The 20,165-nt window shown below is 38.6% G+C and overlaps 1 protein-coding gene across 1 annotated transcript; it reads left to right on the top strand.

The window, feature by feature from the left end:
• Positions 1-1,767: 1,767 nt before the first annotated feature.
• On the top strand, positions 1,768-15,436 carry HAUS3 (HAUS augmin like complex subunit 3). The gene is made up of 6 exons (XM_043447913.1): positions 1,768-1,857; positions 2,984-3,041; positions 3,435-4,482; positions 5,578-6,017; positions 7,754-7,982; positions 15,122-15,436. The coding sequence occupies exons 3-6, from the start codon at positions 3,580-3,582 to the stop codon at positions 15,353-15,355; spliced, it is 1,806 nt and encodes a 601-aa protein (XP_043303848.1). The 5' UTR covers positions 1,768-1,857; positions 2,984-3,041; positions 3,435-3,579; the 3' UTR covers positions 15,356-15,436.
• The last annotated feature ends 4,729 nt before the right edge of the window (positions 15,437-20,165 follow it).

Below are 20,165 nucleotides of genomic sequence, written 5' to 3' on the forward strand. Positions count from 1 at the left end.
ACACACTTGCTTTCGTAAATTCCAAATGCAACCTCAAGTACAGAAATGCCCTAATAAGTCAAGTTTCCAAGGGAAACTCTTGAGTCTGAATAGTTAAACCTATAGTATTTTCATTTGTACTCAGTGGGCTAATACCATTGTGATTTTTACTTTATAGTTTAATGTTTTTTGGCACCAGGAACATCTTTCAAACAAATGACTAAGGTCAGCAGTTCCAAGTCATGTGGGGGATTTGTGGGCCCAGGGAAGGACTCAGGAGTCACTCAGAAAAGCAAGGTTCTAGTTCAGATCAGCGAGCTGGGGTCTCACCCTCCAGTTTCCCAGGGATCTTTCTAGAGAGCAGCCCTTTTCTTTCTGCGTCTCTGCTTCGGTCTCCTCTTGAGTTCCTCCTCCCAGTCTATAAATATCCCCAAGTTCCTCCCATCTTAAAACCCTAACCCTCCCCCAGCGTTGCATCCCCACCCTCCTAGTCTCCTGTTCTGCTGCTTTCTCTTGCTCTCCCTCAATCTCTGCCTCTTCAGCAGAATTTCTTGAAGGCACTGCCTCCAAAGCCTCCACCTCCTCGGGGTAAGGCGGCCCAACGCCTCTCCCCGCCCCATCCCCACGGCTGGGTGGGGTCTTCCCGGTCTCCCCCCGCCGATGGGGGGGGTGTGTCTAACCCCGCCTCCCAGTTTGTCAACCGGACCCTCTCTTGCCGGGTCCAGGCCCCTGCGTTCAGGCCGGGCACCGCTCTGCGAGTTTTTTTCTCCTGTAATGCTTTTCCCAACCATTTTGGGTTCTATTGTCTTTTTAGAAGAGGAGGATCAAAAAGTAGAACAAACGAAGAATTAATAAGTAGGTTCAAGTCCAGATTAAAATTCATGGTATCTGCCCTGGAACATTATTCCTTCTCTTCTTAAACAATATTAAGAAAAGTTATCTGAAGAGATTTCTGCCCTGCCAATGTCACGTTAGACTAGGACGTTATCGAACAAGCCACCTTAGGGCCATTTGATGCTGGGGGTTGCGGAGTACTGATGGGGTCGTAATGACCAGGGCCCCAGCCTTGCTCATTGATATGTTAATTTGCAGAAGATTGGTAAGTAAAACAAAATTATTTGTGTCAGGTAGAGATGCAAACACATTCTGTCCGATACAAGTGGTAACCTCAAAGTTTTGCTTCACTGGACTGTGTGGTGTCCACCAGATTTCCTCCAACGTGGAGGTCTCATTCGAGCCCTGCTCCTCTCGCCGACTACACACCCTCCGTTTCTGGCATCCTGCTTTAAAACCCGTGCTCCATCTTGACACACACCCACTCCACGAGTCAAACAGTTTCGACTTTTTAAATAGTCCTATGTTGAAGATGGGATTGTCCGGTGAAGAGAAGGCTTGGGAACGAAGTGCTCCTGGAAAACAGCGTTCGTCACAAGAGACTAAGAGGCGAGAAGTCTCCTCGGCGACTTCGTCCACGCTCACTCCTGCGGCAGCGGACGGCAGCGCGGCCCGGGGGCCCGCGGAGGACCGGACGCCCTGGCCACCAGGCGGGCGGGCGACAGGGCGGAGCTGGCTCTGCTGCGCGCTCCCGACCTGACGAGGCTGCGACGGAACACCGGCTCCTCAGAGGAGGCGGACGGAGCTCTGCGTGCACTGCCGACCGCTTGAGGCAGAGAGCCAATCAGCTCTCTCCCTGCTGGTAGACGTCAGGCTCGGGGCCCCGCCTCTTCTGATATTGCGCCTGCGCAGGCGGTCGCCAGCGGCCGGGTCTTGGTCTTTTGCGCGCGCGCGCGGGAGCGGCCCTCCCGTGAGGCCTTGCAAGGCTGGGCGGCGGCGGCGGCGGCGGCGGGCTTCTGAGGGGTGCGAGCCGAGCTTCCTGAGGTGAGCGGCGCTGGACTCGCAGGTCTCTCAGGCGGGCGGTGGGACGGTGGGAGCGGCGCGGGTCAGCGGCTGCGTCTTCTTTCCGGGTGCTCCTGGGGACGTCTTTCAGGCGCGCGAGTAGTTTCCCGCGCAGCGCAGTCGCGGTCCTCAGGAGGAGGGGACTGGGGGAGTGACCGGAGAGTCTGGGGACTCCAGTGCGGTCGGGGGGCGGCCGGAGGGACGAGGGGCGCAGCGGCGGGAGACTGAGGGCTCCAATGCGGTCCAGGGGGGCGGCTGGAGGGGCCAGGGGCTCGGTGCCGGGAGAGGCGAGGGGGCGCAGCGGAAGACTGGGGACTCCAGTGCCGGCGGGGGGCCGGGCTCTAGTGGGGTCTTCGAGGCGAGGGGCACGGCCGGAAACGGGGTCTCCAGTGAGGGTGGGCTGTGGCGGGGGGCGCGGCTCCCGGGGCCCCAGGCCGCTGGGCCCTGGAGGCTCTGCTGCGACGCGAGGGGCACACTCCAGCCCCGCTGGCCGGCCGGCACCCACTTAGTTCAGTTTAGTCACTCAGTCGTGTCCGACTCTTTGCGACCCCATGGACTGCAGCACGCCAGTATTCCCTGTCCTTCAACCAACTCCCGGAGTTTACTCAGACTCGTGTCCATCGAGTTGGTGATGCCATCCAACCATCTCATTCTCTGTCTCCCCTTCTCCTCCTGCCCCCAATCCCTCCCAGCATCAGGGTCTTTTCCAATGAGTCAGCTCGTCGCATCAGGTGGCCAAAGTGTTGGAGTTTCAGCTTCAACATCAGTCCTCCCAGTGACTATTCAGCACTGATTTCCTTTAGGAATTGACCCGCTTAAGGTTTGTGCAGTTTGTTGTCGCGCCGACTGGGCCGCCTCTGTGGACGAATATTTTATTGACGCGCACCGATCGTTCATCGCTGAATGACAGAATCACAGAGTGCCGCAGATTACTGGGTCCCTCCTCTGAACCTCTTGTTCCCTTCGCTGGAGTTCGCAGCGTGGATTTTTCAGTGGTCGCTTTGCTGAAAATAACCAACGCCTGACATACCTTTATTTAAGGACTGCTCAGTCCTTTGGTTCTTTTCAGGTCGGGGGTGGTTCTTAAACCTGGTTTTCTCTGCACTAGGTTGGTCGTGTCTGACTTTGCTTCCTGCGTGAATGCGGCTGCTGACTGAGTCATTCAGGTAAATATTCAGTTGACTCTTCCTCAAACTCTGACCATATTTATTTCTGTGTTCTCGGAAAGGACAGGGAAAAGAGATTGCTTAGTCACGTGATGGCGTGGATATATTTAGATCCATCTGTTTTGAATTAAAAACTGAATTGCTGATGTATAAAATGTATCTTAAACCATGTTACCTTTGGAAAAAATAACATTTTCTTGTTAATTAGCCTTTCATTACAGTTTCAGTGTTCTGAGTAATACTCTAATTATTTCTCTTTGTCAGACTTTTCAGCTACAACAATCTCTGGGTTAGATAGTTCCCAAATATCTTGTGACATTTATCTGTATAATACTTTAAAAGATAGAATCGCCTTATTTGTGGTCTAATACTTGGTTTTTTTTTCCCCTCTAGGATAAATTATTATAGATTCTAAAAATATTTTTGCCCCTTCTCTATGGATTTAACATAAAATTAGTTTTGTATGTAGTTGGACTTATTTTTTAAATATCAACACCATTAAAGCCTTATCAGTTACAAAATACCGGGTAGTTAAACCATGAGCTGTGGAAAAGATTTTGTGGAAACATTAAAAAAAATTGGTTATCCCAAAGCTGATAGTCTTAATGGGGAAGATTTTGACTGGTTGTTTGTTGAAAATGAACCATTTTTGAAGTGGTTTTGTGAGAATGTGAATGAACAGAACGTATTGTCTGAAGAGGAATTGGAAGCTTTTGGCATTCTTCAAAAATCAGGCAAGCCCATCCTAGAAGGAGCAGCATTGGATGAAGTTCTTAAAACTTGTAAAGCTTCTGATTTGAAGACACCCACATTGAATGACAAAGAGCTAGAGAAATTAGAGGATGAGATTCAAACTCTGCAGAAATTAAAGAACCTAAAAATTCAGCGACGTAATAAATGCCAGTTGATGGCTTCAGTAACTAGTCACAAATCTCTGAGGTTAAAGGCTAAAGAAGAAGAAACCAATAAAAAGCTGAAACAGAGTCAAGGAATTCTAAATGCTACAAATACTAAGATCAGTAATGAACTTCACACTCTTACTGATGGAGTTGCCAAGTTAATGACGTTTTTCAGACGATCTAATTTGGGTCAAGGAACAAATCCACTGGTGTTTTTATCTCAGCTTTCATTGCAAAACTATCTAAGCCAAGAAGAGCAAAGTACGGCAGCATTAACCTTATATACCAAAAAACAGTTCTTTCAGGGTATACATGAAGTAGTCGAAAGTTCAAATGAAGAAAATTTTCAACTTTTAGATATGCAGGCACCATCTGTTTGTGATAATCAAGAAGTTCTTGAGGAGAGCCGGCTAGAAATGGCTAGGCTGCAGCTGGCATACATTTGTGCTCAACATCAGTTAATTCACTTGAAAGCAAATAATTTGAGCCTGAAGTCAAGTATAAAGTGGGCAGAGGAGAATCTTCATAGCCTCACTAGCAAGGTAAGTATGAGAAATGAGACTGAATTCATATTTAAGTTGTTGTTAATTATGAAATAATATTGGGAGATCCCCTGGAGAAGGGAATGGCAACCCACTCCAGTGTTCTTGCCTGGAGAATTCCATAGGAGGAGCTGGTGGGCTATAGTCTATGGAGTTGCAAAGAGTCGGACAGGACTGAGCGACTAACACACACTGATAGTAAAGTATTTTAGAAAGGGGGATGTAATAAGTAATTACATTTTCTTTTTCTTACTTTCTGTTCACTGTTTAGTTATGGTATGTGTTATTGTTTCACACAAATAGATCTTAGTGGAGGGCAGAAATAGTAGTTATAACCCAACCACCTTATCTAGCTCACTTTCAAAAGTACTTGCATTCTTTGTTGGTTCATACACAGATAAGGCTGACATTGCCTTTTTTATGATTAATGAGTAAAGAGCCTTATTGCTGTTATGCCTTATTTGCTCTGACCAGAGGATGGTGCTAACGAAATTAGAAATCCAGTTCAGTGGATTGAAACTCTTGATTATTTTTTAAGAATGTACAGATGTATTAAAGATATCTACCTGCACTCCTGGGTAGCTTGCTTTCCTGGTCATGTAACCAGTAGATAGTTGAGTAAAAAGAACAGTTTTTCTGAAGCTAAATACCGATAATTGTCACAAACTTCAGAATGTTGTATGAAGTCCTGTCATTCTGTAGAGGTTCTAAAGTCAAGAAGGAAGGTGGGAGAAGAGCTCCTGAGATTATTTTAAGAAAAGCATAAATAGCATATATTAGCGTTTGGTAAGCAGTGTCATAAAGGGTGATTTTTTTTTTTAAGACAAATCTGACAAGATCTCTGTTTTGGTAGCCATTTATGTGTATAGTAGTTTACATAGTAGTAATAGCATTAAAATTTAGCAATTCATAATGGCTTTACCCTTGGTTTCATCTTCACTGTGCCATGTTAAACTGTGATTTTGGCTTTTGTTAATTTGAAACCAGTTTCTATTAGTGTGTTATCTCATAAACTAAGATGGAAAGTGAAAATAATTTTAAAACTATTCCTACTTTGTATTTACAATTTGAAATGTAATTGTTTTGTTTGTGTAGGCTCTTGGCAAAGATAATTTGGATGCTAAAATTTCTAGCTTGAACAGTGAAATTCTGAAACTTGAAGAACAAATCACTCATATAAAAGACAAAATTTTGCCTGCTGTGGTAAAAGAGAATGCCCAGTTATTGAATATGCCAGTTGTAAAGGGAGATTTTGATCGACAGATTGCTAAACAAGACTATTACACAGCAAGACAAGAGTTCGTTTTAAATCAGTTGATAAAGCAAAAGGCATCATTTGATCTTCTTCATTTATCATATGAAATTGAATTGAGAAAGCATTGGGACATATATCGTCAGCTGGAAAACTTGGTTCACCTACTTAATCAAAGTAATTTGATGTTCCACCAACGATTAGAAATGCTAACAGACCCATCAGTATCTCAGCAGATAAATCCACGGAATACCATTGATACCAAGGATTCTTCTACTCATAGGTAGGTTTCTTTGTTTCTTTAGTGAGTAATTATTTTTCTATTTGTTTTTGTAAAGTACTAGAATTTGAACTAAGGTTTGTGAAAGTTTAAAAGTTCTTTGCACTTCATTTTTGGCTTTTGGATTCTTCTGCCTTTCTGTTACATGGGTCTATGTTTCTTTTAGTTTTTTTTCCAATTCCTCAGTTAATTTTATTTTTTTTTAAATTTTTTAAAATTGAGGGCTAACCTTTTGCATTTATGTTAGATCTAGAAGTAGCTGGTTTAGAGGTGAGGTGGATGGTTTGGAGAATTGAAAATATACAATACAAGACCTTTATTCATGTTTGGATGCTATTATTTAGATGCTTTTAGGTTTGGGGCAGGAGGCTAACTCCAGCAGGAAGTTTGAATACAGCTTGGTGTATAGCAAGTATTGCTGAGCAGAGAATTGATTACATTTGGAGAAGGCAGCGGTAGAGAGGAGACAAGACTTCATTTTTGCATCTGGTCAGGTGAATCAGTAAGAATGACTGCTAGCTTCTGGTCTCTTCTGGATGTCTGAGCAATTAATGGTATGGAGATACTGAAATTGAGTGGCTAAAGTAGTAAAAGGACTCAAAAATCTGGATTCTACTGCTGCTTTTTCTCTAGACTAGAAGAAAAACATCTGATACTTTTTATTCTTATTAATGAAATGAAGGGCATGGATAGAGCTATGTCATTGCACAGTTTTAGAAGGTGTCATTGACATCATGATTCTGTGTCAATGGTGCCCCCTGAAATTGTGTAGTCACATTGCACAAGAACAGAATTAGCCTTGGACTTGAATTGGTTTGAGGCTTCCTTGGGGCTGAGATGGTAAAGAATCTGCCTGCAGTGCAGGAGACCTGGGTTCGATCCCTGGGTCCAGAAAATCCCTTGGAGATGGGAATGGCTTCCCACTCCCATATTCTTGCCTGGTGAATTCCATGGACAGAGGAACTTGGCAGGCTACTGTGCATGGAGTCACGAAGAGTTGGACACAACTGAGTGACTTAACACTTTAACTACTTTCCATTTTGAACCAGTTTTAGGAAGACCTAAGAAAAAGAGCAGATACTTTTTGTCATATATGTGTAGAAGGTGCTGCCTCACATTTTCCTTTTGTACTGTAGGATTTTTCTGCCATTAATGTTTGAAGTATTAAAATAGCCTCATTAGAAATTTAATTTGTCAAGAAAATGTGGACATGACTGGAGTAGCAAGTTTACTATTAATATTTATGTAGCTTGTATTTTCAATTTTTCTCTTTTAAGTCTACCACAGTCCTTTAAAATTAGGTAGATGTTAAGATGTGAAAATTAAATCTCAAAGATTGATTTGACTTACGTCTTACATGACAGCCAGAACTCAGACCTAAGTCTTCTGTTTCAAGTTCTTTGTGGTTTCTCTACATCATAGTTGTGTTCTGTGAAGGAAGTGTTTTCTAGGGTGGTCTCTCTGAAATGTTACTTTAATTGAAGTAGGTTAATGGCAGTTAAAGTCAAAAAGAATTTTATGTCTAAAACTTGGAAGAAAGGAAAACTGGGGATTCAGATAGAATAATTAGAATATGTATTTCTGTAATGAGATAGTATTGTAGTTGGAAAGTTTTTAATTGTTTGATTAATATTTACAAATTGTTAGCTTTCCCCAAAGATGTCCCAATATAGTGGGTTATAATTTTGAAAACTATACTGACTTAAGAATTTTTTCTAATTTTTATTTCCACATTTGAGGCTTTATCAACTTTTAGAAGGAGAGAATAAGAAAAAAGAATTGTTTATAACCCATGGAAACCTGGAAGAAGTAGCTGAGAAGTTAAAACAGGATGTTTCTTTGGTACAAGAGCAGTTGGCAGTATCTACTCAAGAACATTCTTCCTTTCTGTCCAAACTAAACAATGATGTGAACATGCTTTGTGAAGCTTTGTATCAAGGAGGAAATCAGCTTTTGCTTAGTGATCAGGTAGGTGCTTACGATGATAATTAAAAATGCTTAAAAAAAATAATGTTCATTGTAAAAGATACTAAAGAAAATGTTAACATGAAGAAAATATCACCCCGTTTCTCTGATAGTAGCATTTTTATATCTCATATTTATTCACATATAAATATATTTTTCAAATAGTTTTGGTCAAAGTTTTTAAAATTTATTAAATATTTCAGATATGAAAGGATAGTAATGTTTATGGTAAGAATGAAGAAAAAAAAACCATGCCTGTAGTTTTTTCACCTATTTTAACACATGGAGGATTGCTCTTATATCTTTAAAATTCTGTGTACCCTTAGTAATATCATGATCCTTCTAATAGCATTTCCCTCTCGTTTTTTAGGGAGGAACTACTATGCTAAGTTTTGTCATTTGCTTTCTTATATTTGTAATACAGACTGTGTTATTTAGTTTTGTATGTTTCTGAACTTTATATAGATTTTATTATGTATATTTTTCAGTAACTTGCTTGTTTCTTAATATGATTTTGGGTTTCATCCATGTGGATATTTGTAAAACTTAGCTCATTTATAGTAGTTCATTTATAGTTTTCTCTTTTGTATAGTTGATATTCCCTTATGTGAAATTCCACAATTTAATTACCTGTTCTGTTGACAAGACGTTTAGATTATTTCCAGTTTTTGCTGTTGTAGATCATACAGCTATGGATAGCCTTGTTGCATGTCTTATAGATGCATGTCTCTCTCTCTCTCTCACATCACATAGGAGTGGAATTGCTGAATAACAGGTTCTGTTTTACATTATACAGCAAACTGATTTTAGAACTGGTTGTACCATATTGTACCAGCAGTGTTTTAAGAGATGCTCTTTTACCATATTTTTTTCATCACAGAGTGCTATTTGCATTTATAATTTTTTCTCACTCTGCATAGATATAAAATAGCATCCTGTTGAGGTTATAATTTGCATTTCTCTGATGATCATGGAGGTTGAGTCCCTTTTGGGTAGGAGCTCTTTTACATATTTCCAATGCCAGTCATTTGTCAGTGGTGTGTGTTGCATATGTTTGCTCCCTATGTGTATCTTTTTTTTTTTTTTTTTATTGTTACCTGTTAGTTTTTTGTTTTTTTTTTTTTTTTTTTAAGATTTCAATTTTGATGTAATTTATCACTCTTATGGTTTGCCGTTTTTTATATCTTGTGAAAGTTTGCCCTTAACATAGTAATGACAGTCCCTTTTACTTTATCTGAAACGTTTATGATGTTCTAGTTCAGTTCTTTAATCCACCAGGAGTTTATGACATGAGAAGTAGAATTCTAATTTTATTCTTATTTTTTCCCCATGAATAACCAAATTGTCCCATTACCACTTATTGAGGCATCCAAATTTAAAATCAGTATCTTTCTGGTGAAAGGACCCTCATACATTAAAATACATAAAAGACCCTCCTTAAATGTCTTTTGCCTTCATGTATATTCGCTTAGATATTAAGAGCACTACCAGTTCTGAACCATAAGCTGGGTTCAAAGTCTGTTTTGGAGGACGAGATGGTTGGATGGCATCACCGACTCAATGGACATGAGTTTGAGTAAGCTCTGGGAGATGGTGAAGGACAGGGAAGCCTGGCATGCTTCAGTCGTTTGGGTTGCAAGGAATTTGACATGACTGAGTGAACAACAACAGATGATTCCTGTCTGGACTGTGATTCTAACCAAGGGCTCTTCCTGCTCTGGCCATCCTGATCTTATGATTTTTTGGTGTCCTTAGCTTATTACAAAGACAGTCTGCTGTTTGACTTCCTTTCTTCTATGGACCTTGCACTTTACCACTCATCTTGTCAGTCTCAGGAATCATGGATTCTGTTTTTTCAAGATTAGCGATTGAGTAAAGCAGCTTCTGGGCGCTCTTACCAGTCTGCATTGTTTTATGGATTTGTAGTCTTTTGAAGTCTTATTATCTCTTTGTTGCTTTTAGGAAGCCTTGGGGTTTTGTTTGTTGTTGTTGTTGTGGTTGGCTGGGTCTTCTGTGGTGCGTGGGCTTTCCCTAGTTGCGGTGAGCAGAGGCTCTTTAGTTGTGGCATGGACTTTCTAGTTGCCCCATGGCGTGTGGGATCTTAGTTCCCTGACCAGGCAACACAGAATCTGCGTCCCCTGCATTGTAAGGCAGGTTTTTTAATCACTGCATCACCAGCAAAGTCCTAGGAAGATTTTGTTTTGTTTGACTCTTTAAAATACTTCATTTCACTTTTTACATTTTTTCCTATGGGAGAATTGATCTGAATAACTAGCTTATCTTTTCTTGAAATAAGACAGCTTATGATTAGTTTTTTAAATAATTTTTTATTATAAAATATTCAAAATGTAAAATTTATAATTTTAACCATTTTAATGTGTGCAATTATGATGATATTAAGAACATTTGCAGTGTCATGCAGCCATGTCACCATTTACTTCCAGAACTTTTTTCTCATCCCACATGGGCTAGACTCTGTGCCTGTTAAATATTAATTCTCCATTCCTTCTTTTCCCCATCCCTGGTAATCTCTATTCCATTTTCTGTCTCTATAAATTTGCCTACTATAGGTATCTTATAAAAGTAGAATCATATAATAATATTTGTCCTTTTGTCTTTGGCTTATCTCAGCATAATATCCTTAAGTATCATCCATATTGCATCAGGTGTGAAAATTTTATTCCTTTTTGGTGCTGAATATTCTATTGTGTGTATATGCCACATTTTATCTGTTCATCTGTATTTTATCATCACATTTTATGTTTATCTGTTCATCTGTTCATAGACACTTGAGTTGTTTACACCTTTTATCTGTTGTATATAATGCTATGAGTGGTGGTGTACAAGTATTTGAGTCCCTGTTTTCATTCCTTTTGGGTATATGCCTACGAGTGAATGCTGAATCATGGTAAGCCTGTGTTTAACTTTTAGAGAATCTTGACATTACCCAGCAACTGTACCAGGGTTCTAGTTTCTACATGTCCTCACCTATACTTGTTATTTTCTCTTTTAAAAAAGTATGTAGTAGTCATCCTCATGGATATGAAGTGATATTTGTGATTAGTTTTTTAAAGTCTATTACTCATTCTGTCTTCTTGATCTTTTAAATAATTATGTAAAAATCCTATGATTGTGGATTTGAAAATTTCTCATTGTAGTTCTGTCAGTGTTTTATTTATATTTGAGTCTATTTTATAAGTTACATCCAAGTTTAAAATTGCAGTGAATTATTATTCTGGTAGATGTAAATTGCAGTGATTTAACTGTTTAGCCATTATCTAATGACCCTGTATTGTGCTTTTTGTCTTAATTTTCTTTTGTCCGATATTAATATTCCTATGCTATTTTTCTTTTGGTTAGTATTTGCAAAGTAGATGCTTTTTTCCTTTACTTCTGTATCTTTTATATTGTCCTTTTATTTAGCATTATGAAATAGAACATTTCCATGCTACAATAATTTTAATTTTTAATGTTTATAATACTCTATTGACTTAATTACTGTGTCATAATTTCTGTAACTAGTCCACCATTTGGATGAACTCTTAGAGATATTATAGAATTACGAGGTTTCTTGGGTTATACACATTATTTTTTAGCTTTTAATACTGCTATATTGCTTTTCAAAGGAGCTTACCTACTTCAGATGTCACCAGCTATTTGAATGTCTACTAGACACCATTTATCATACAATATACCATAATTTCAGGAGTTTCTAAGAAAGAAAAAGCTTTTTCATTTATACTGACCCAGTACTTTCTTATTTAGAATTTTTATTTCATACCTATTAGGTATCTTTTAGGTATGGTAGACATAGGTTTTTATCATATCCCTTAGGAATATACATTAAAAGGAAAAAGCCAGTTAAAATGATTAAGGTATTCCTGAAACTCCACATTCAGTGTCCCTTTCTATGTTATTTCTTGACTCAAAGTATTTTTTGTGTTTTTCCACACTGTACATAAACAGTGTTGGTGATAGCAAAAAACTTAGTATTCAGTTGGTAAGTCATTTCTGACTCTGCAACCCCGTGGACTACAGCACACCAGGCTCCTCTGGCTCTTAGCTGTCTCCTGGAATTTGCTTAAATTCATGTCCATTGAGTCAGTGATGCTATCCAACCATCTCATTCTCTGTCTCCCACTTCTCCTGCCCTTAATCTTTCCAGCATCAGGGTCTTTTCCAGTGAGTCGGCTCTTCACATCAGGTGGCCAGAGTATAGGAGCTATAGTTTCAGCATCAATCCTTCCAATGAATATTCACAGTTGATTTCCTTTAGGATTGACTTGTTCAATCTCCTTGCTATCCAAGGACTCTCAAGAGTCTTCTCCAGCACCTCAATTTGAAAGCATCAATTCTTCGACACTCAGCATTCTTTATGGTCCAACTCTCACATCTGTACATGACTACTGGAAAAACCATAGCTTTGACTATGTAGACTTTGATCGGCCACGTGATGTCTCTGCTTTTTAATGTGCTCTCTAGGTTTGTCATAGCTTTCCTTCCAAGGAGCAAGAGTCTTTCCATTTCTTGGCTGCGGTCACCATCTGCAGTGTTTTTGGAACCCAAGAAAATAAAATCTGTCAATTTCCATTTTTTCCTCTTCTATTTGCCATGAAGTGATGGGGGCTTATGCCCTTATCTTAGTTTTTTGAATATTGAGTTTTAAGCCAGCTTTTTCACTCTCCTCTTTCACCCTTATCAAGAGGCTCTTTGGTTTCTCTTTACTTTGACTGACAAAATATGGTCCACTGGAAATGGGAATGACAAACCACTCCAGTATTCTTGCCCCATGAACAGTATGAAAAGGCAACTAAATGACCTAATTTTAAAATGGGCTAAGGACTTGAATAGACTTTTCTCAAGAAGATATACAAATGGCCAACAGGTTTATGAGTAGTTGCTCGACATCACTAATTATCAGAGAAATGCAAAGCAAAGCCACAGTTGAGATATCGCTTTACACCTGTTATGACTATTATCAAAAAACCAAAAGAGTAGTGTTGGTGAGGATGTGGGGACATTGGAACCCTGGTACGTTTTTGGTGGGAATGCAAAATGATGAAGCTACTGTGGAAAACAGTATGGAATTTCCTTGAAGAATTTAAAAATAGAACTACTATATGATCCTGTAATCCTCCTCCTGGGTATGCATCCAGAGGAAATAAAAATAGGATATTAAAGAGATATCTCTGCTCACATGTTCATTGCAGCCCTACTTGTAATAGCTAAGCTGTAGAAAAAAACAAAAGTCCATCTGTGGCAGAATAAAAAAAGAAAATATAGTAGTTTATACATACAGTGAAATATTATTCAGCCTTAAAAAACAACTGCAAAATACCACAACATGAATGAACCTTGGGGAGATTATGGTAAGTGAAAATAAGCTAGTCCCAAGAAACAGTGCATGATTCCACTTACTGTGGGCTATCTAAAATTGACTCATTGGAAGCACAGAGTACATTGGTGGTTGCCAGTGATGGAGAGTTGTTAATCAGTAGGTATCAGGTTCACTTAAGGCAACATGAACACGTTCTAGCAGTCTGCTACATAACGTTGTGCTAGTAGGTAACAGTGCAGTGTTGTGCCCTTGAGTTTGTTAAGAGGGGAGATCTCATGTTATGTGTTCTTAACCACAATAAGGATTGGAAAGAAAACTGGTGCTGGAATCCCCTGGTGTTCAGTGGTTAGGACTCCGTGCTTCCAGTGCAGGGGCATGGCTCTGATCCCTGGTTAGGGAACTAAGACCCTGCAAGTCTTACAGTGTGGGGTATTATATGTGTGATAAAGTGCTGCTTACAAATGTCTGGTCAATAACAGTTACAGGATGCTCTTAATTACACAGTGCATATTGATTTCCGTTATATTGAAGTGTGAAAGAATCCATTCTAGAATCCCTAAAATATGGTGATTTTACTGTAATGTCATTGGGTATCATTATTTTACGTTTTTTCCTAGCCCAGTGAGATACAAAATGTCATCCATATGAATTTTAACTTGGATTTTTGTTAATGAAGTTGAATATTTTTACGTATTTGTAGTATTATTTTAGTAACTATTAAGATCTTTAGTATTGAAATTAAAGGTGAGATGTTTCTCATTGTTTTCCAGTTTACAGGGTTTTTCCTCAGAGGCCACTTACTGTGGCTACTACTTGATTTTTTTTTCTTAATGTAGTTTAAGAAGTACTGCTCTTTGGAGCTGGCATTTATGACATGTGTAAAGCTAGTACTCTTGAACTTGTGCATTAGAATCACCAGGGAGCCTGTTGAAATGTGGCTTCTGACTTTGTTGCAGAGTGATTTAGTGTGGAGTGAGGTAGCTATTCATAGCAAGCACCAGGTGATTACCATACTGGGGATCATTCTGAGAAGTGGTCGAAGGTTGAGGGGTAGTTATAGCTACAGATTGTCTGAGAACTTCTTTGATAATACTGGCTGAGAAATTTTAGGAGTAGAAAGCATGGTTAGAAAACCTAAGCTGCTTTTAATGTTAAGAAGTGAGGAATTTCAATTATTAAATGTGAGGGGTCCAGAATGTCTAGGTTTTTGAGAAGAATTACATGGTAAATCAGGATTGTTAAATGTTACATGTAATTCCATCTTCTATAACAGTGTAAAAAAAGAAAAATCCAGATTAAGACAATTATTTTTATTGATAATTGCTTCATTTCAAGGTTTTCTCAGTACCTCTGATGTCTGGAGTAAACAGGTTAGGCTAAAACAAGGTTTGATTACTTTGGCAGAATGATAAGTTCCAAGGAGGAAATGGTGTTCTTTTTTTTTTTTTTGGTGTTCATTTTTATAGCTGTAGACTCTAAAACAGTGCATGGTGTATAGGTAGGCATTCAGAATACTTGTTGAATGTATAAATATGCACAACAGTTTACATATCAAATACCCTTCAGGGAGTATGAATTTGCTTTGAATCACTTAAACTTGCCTACAGAAGTTGTTTCAATGGATCTTACATAGACTTTTTATTAATCCTGCTATGGATTTTTAATTGAGGTTCATTTATTTTTGAGGTTGTGGGAATAATCATTATATCATTTAGATTCTTCCTATGTAAATTACATTTAAGATTTATGATTGGTGTTATGAATAGAGATTTTGAATTAAAAAGCATTATTATTTTCCTTTTAGGAGCTAACGGAGCAGTTTCATCAAGTTGAATCTCAGCTAAATAAACTAAATCATCATCTTACTGATATTTTTGCTGATGTGAAGACAAAAAGAAAACTTTTGGCATCTGATAAGCTGCATCAAGTGGAAAGAGAATTCTATGTATATTTTTTAAAAGATGAAGATTATCTGAAAAATATTGTGGAGAATTTAGAAAACCAATCAAAGATTAAGACCACTGGTCTTGAAGACTGAAAATTGCCAAAAATGAAATCTTCACTGCATGTGCTTTGCATATTAGGAGAATACAGATAATAAACACCATGAAAATGTTAAGTTCGAGGTCAATGAACCATTTCATTTAATGAATTTTGAGTATTATATCAATTTGGTTTATTTCTTATGTGTTTGTTCAGAGTACCAGTGCTTTTTATAACTTGAGAATTTGCTTTGTGGCACTTATTCCTGGTAACCTTTTTTTAAAAAAAATTCATTTACTTTCTAATAATTGCTTTACAGAATTTTGTTTTCTGTCAGACCTCAACATGAATCAGCTATAGGTTTACAGATATCCCCTCTGTTTTTAATCTCCCTCCCCACCCCACCCCTCTTGGTTGATTCTGAGCCCCTGTTTGAGTTTCCTGAGACACGCAGCAAATTCCTGTTGGCCATCTGTGTTACACATGGTAGTGTGAGTTTCCATGTTACTCTCGCCATACGTCTCACCCTCTCCTCCCCTCCCCCCATGTCCATGAGTCTGTTCTCTATGTCTGTTTCTCCATTGCTGCCCTGCAAATAAATTCTTCAGTACCATTTTTCTAGATTCTGTATATATGCATTAGTATATGATATTTATCTTTCTCTTTCTGACTTACTTCACTCTGTATAATGGGCTCTAGGTTCATCCACCTCATTAGAACTGACTCAAATGTGTTCCTTTTTATGGCTGAGTACTATTGCATTGGGTATATCTACTACAGCTTCTTTATCCATTCATCTGTCAGTGGATATCTAGGTTGCTTCCATGTTCTAGTTATTGTATATAGTGCTGCAGTGAACAATGGAATACATGTGTCTTTTTCAATTTTACTTTCCTAGGGTATATGCCTAGGAGTGGGATTGCTGGGTCATATGGTGGTTTTATTTCTAGTTTTTTAAGGAATCTCCATGTTGTCTTCCATAGTGGCTGTATCAATTTCCATTCCCACCAAAAACACAAGAGTGTTCCTTTTCTCCGCACCCTCTCCAGAATATATTGTTTGTAGACTTTTTGATGATGGCCATTCTGACTGGTGTGAGGTGATATCTCATTGTGGTTTTGATTTGCATTACTTTAATAATGAGTGATGTTGAGCTCTTTTCATGTGTTTGTTAGCCATCTGTATGTCTTCTTTGGAGAAATGTGTTTTTAGGTCTTTTCCTACTTTTTTGATTGGGTTGTTTGTTTTTCTGGTATTGAGTTGTATGAGCCTCTTGTATATTTTGGAAATTAATCCTTTGTCAGTTGTTTCATTTGCTATTTTCTCCCATTCTGAGGGTTGTCTTTTCTTTCACCTTGCTTATAGTTTCATTTGCTGTGCAAAAGCTTTTAAGTTTAATCAGGTCCTGCTTGTTTGCTTTAGTTTTTTTTTTCCATTACTCTAGGAGGTGGGTCATAGAGGATCTTGCTTTGATTTATGTCATCGAGTGTTCTGCATATGTTTTCCTCTAAGAGTTTTATAGTTTCTGGTCTTATATTTAGATCTTTAATCCATTTTGAGTTGATCTTTGTGTATGGTGTTAGGAAGTGTTCTAATTTCATTCTTTTACAGTTTTACAGTAGCTGTCCAGTTTTCCCAGCACCATTTATTGAAGAGGCTGTCTTTGCCCCATTGTATATTCTTGCCTCCTTTGTCAAAGATAAGGTACCCGTAGGTGTGTGGGTTTATTTCTGGGCTGTCTGTCTTGTTCCATTGGTCTGTATTTCTGTTTTTGTCCCAGTACCACACTATCGTGATGCCTGCAACTTTGTAAGATAACCTGAAGTCAGGAAGGTTGCTTCCTCCAGCTCCAGTCTTCTTTCTCAAGACTGCTTTGGCTGTTGGAGGTCTTTTGTGTTTCCATGTGAATTGTGAAGTGTTTTGTTCTAGGTCTGTGAAAAATGCCATTGGTAATTTGATAGGGATCACATTGACTCTGTAGATTGTGTTTAGTAGTATAGTCATTTTCACAATATTGATTCTTCCTACCCAGGAACATGGAATATCTCTCCCTCTGTTTATGTCGTCTTTGATTTCTTTCATCAGTGTCTTATAATTTTCTGTGTACAGTTCTTTTGTCTTTTTTTTTTTTTACGCCCTCATAGAAGAACTTTATTGGAAAGCAGGGAAAACTACCCAGATATGAATGAAGACAAAAATAAAAAAAAGCTCAGACATAACGCGCATGAGCTTGGTTTAAGTGGAAGTGGAGCCCTTTGGGGGTTGGTAGTTGGTGACCTCTGTTTTCACCTTGTGGCGCTGCTGCTGCTACAGCTGTCGCTTCAGTCATCCGACTCTGTGCGACCCCACAGACGGCAGCCCACCAGGCTCCTCCGTCCCTGGGATTCTCCAGGCAAGAACACTGGAGTGGGTTGCCATTGCCTTCTCCGACGCATGCATGCATGCTAGGTCGCTTCAGTCATGTCTGACTCTATGCGACCCTATGGACAGCAGCCCGCCAGGCTCCTCTGTCCACAGGATTCTCTAGGCAAGAATACTGGAGTGGGTTGCCACTTCCTTCTCCACTTTTGTCTTCTTAGGTAAGTTTATTCCTAGATGTTTTATTCTTTCTGTTGTAATGGTGAATGGGATTGATTCCTTAATTTCTTTTTCTGATTTTTCATCGTTAGTATATAGAAATGCAAATGATACCTGTGTATTGATTGTGTATCCTGTGATTTTGCTAGATTCACTGATTAGCTCTAGGACATTTCTGATAGTGTCTTTAGGGTTTTCTACGTACAGTATCATGTCATCTGCAAACAGAGCTTTACTTCTTTTCTGATCTGGATTCCTTTTATTTCTTTTTCTTCTCTGCTGTAGCTAGGACTTGCAGAACTATGTTGAATAATAGTGGTGAAAATTGGATACCCTAGTCTTCCTCCCGATCTTAGGGGGAATGCTTTCAGTTTTTCACCATTGAGAATACTGTTTGCTGTAGGCTTATGATATATGGTCTTTACTGTGTTGAGGTAGGTTCCTTCTGTGCCCATTTTTTGAAGAGTTTTAATCATAAATGGGTGCTGAATTTTGTTAAGGGCTTTTTGTACATCTATTGAGATTATTGTATGGTTTTTATCTTTCAGTTTGTTAATATGGTGTATCACACTGATTGATTTGCACATATTGAAGAATCCTTGCATCCCTGGAATAAACCCAACTTGAATATGGTGTATGAGCTTTTTAATTGCTAAAATTTTGTTGAGGATTTTTTCATGTATGTTCATCAGTGATATTGGCCTGTAGTTTTCTTTTTTGTGTGTGTTGTCTTTGTCTGATTTTGGTATCAGGGTGATGGTGGTCTTGTAGAATGAGTTTGGAAGTATTCCTTCCGCTGCAATTTTTTGGAAGAGTTTTAGAAGGATAGGCATTAGCTCTTCTCTACATGTTGATAGAATTCTCCTGTGAAGCCATCTGCTCCTGGGCTTTTGATTTTTGGGGAGATTTTTGATCACAGCTTCAATTTCAGTGCTTGTCATTGGGTGGTTCATAATTTCTATTTCTTCTTGGTTCAGTCTTGGAAGATTGAACTTTACTATGAATCTGTCCATTTTATTGCCATATAGTTGTTCATAATAGTCTCTTATAATCCTTTGTATTTTTCCATTGTCTATTGTAGCCTTTCCTTTTTCATTTCTAATTTTGTTGACTTGATTCTTCTCTTTTTTCCTGGATGAGTCTGGCTAAAGGTTTGTCAGTTTTGTTTATCTTCTCAAAGAACCAGCTTTTAGTTTTATTAATATTTACTGCTGTTTCTTTCATTTCTTTTTCATTTATTTCTGCTCTGATCTTCATGATTTCTTTCTTTCTGCTAACTTGGGGGTTTTTTGGTTCTTTTTCCAATTGTTTTAGGTGTTAATTTAGGTTGTCTATTCAAGATTTTTCTTGTTTCTTGAGGGAGGATTGTATTGCTATAAACTTCCTTCTTAGAACTGGTTTTGCTGCATCCCAAAGGTTTTGATTTGTCATGTTTTCATTGTCATTTCTTTCTAGAAATTTTTTGATTTCCCTTTTGATTCCTTCAGTAACCTGTTGGTTATTTACAAATGTATTGTTTCATCTGCATGTGTTTGTGTTTTTTACAGTTTTTTTCTTGTAATTGATATCTAGTCTCATGGCGTTGTGGCTGGAAAAGATGCTTGATACAATTTCAGTTGTCTTAAATTTACTGAGGTTTGATTTGTGACCCAAGATGTGGTCTATCCTGGAGAATGTTCCATGTGCACTTGAGAAGAAGGTGTATTCTCCTGCATTTGGATGGAATGTCCTGAAGATTTCAGTGAGATCCATCTCATCTAATATATCATTTAGGATTTGTGTTTCCTTATTAATTTTCTGTTTTGATGATCTGTGCATTGGTGTGAGTGGGGTGTTAAAGTCTCCTACCATTATTGGGTTACTGTCAGTTTCTCCCTTTATGTCTGTTAGTGTTTGTCTTATGTATTGAGGTGCTCCTATGTTGGGTGCATAGATATTTACAATTGTTATGTCTTCCTCTTGGATTGATCCCTTGATCATTATGTAGTATCTTTCCTTATCTCTTGTAATATTTTTTATTTTCAGGTTTGTTTTGTCTGATATGAGGATTGCTTCTCCAGCTTTCTTTTGCTTTCCGTTTGCATGGAATGTATTTTTCCCTCTCACTTTCAGTCTGTATGTGTCTAGGTCTGAAGTGGGTGTCTTGTAGACAGCATATATATATTTGTATGCATTCAGCCAGTCTGTGTCTTTTGGTTGGAGCATTTAATCTGTTTACATTTAAAGTAGTTATTGATTTATATGTTCCTATTGCCATTTTCTTAATTGTTTGGGGTTTGATTTTGTAG

The sequence above is a fragment of the Cervus canadensis genome, chromosome 26, assembly GCF_019320065.1.
Source record: "Cervus canadensis isolate Bull #8, Minnesota chromosome 26, ASM1932006v1, whole genome shotgun sequence".
Lineage (NCBI taxonomy): Eukaryota > Metazoa > Chordata > Mammalia > Artiodactyla > Cervidae > Cervus > Cervus canadensis.

What these genes read in the sequence shown, in the direction of transcription:
- HAUS3 (XM_043447913.1), top strand. Translation starts at nt 3,580, where the DNA reads ATGAGCTGTGGAAAAGATTTTGTGGAAACATTAAAAAAAATTGGTTAT. An exon ending in TTCATAGCCTCACTAGCAAG is followed by an intron (nt 4,483 to 5,577) that starts GTAAGTATGAGA and finishes TTGTTTGTGTAG; the next exon opens with GCTCTTGGCAAAGATAATTT. An exon ending in AGCTTTTGCTTAGTGATCAG is followed by an intron (nt 7,983 to 15,121) that starts GTAGGTGCTTAC and finishes TTTTCCTTTTAG; the next exon opens with GAGCTAACGGAGCAGTTTCA.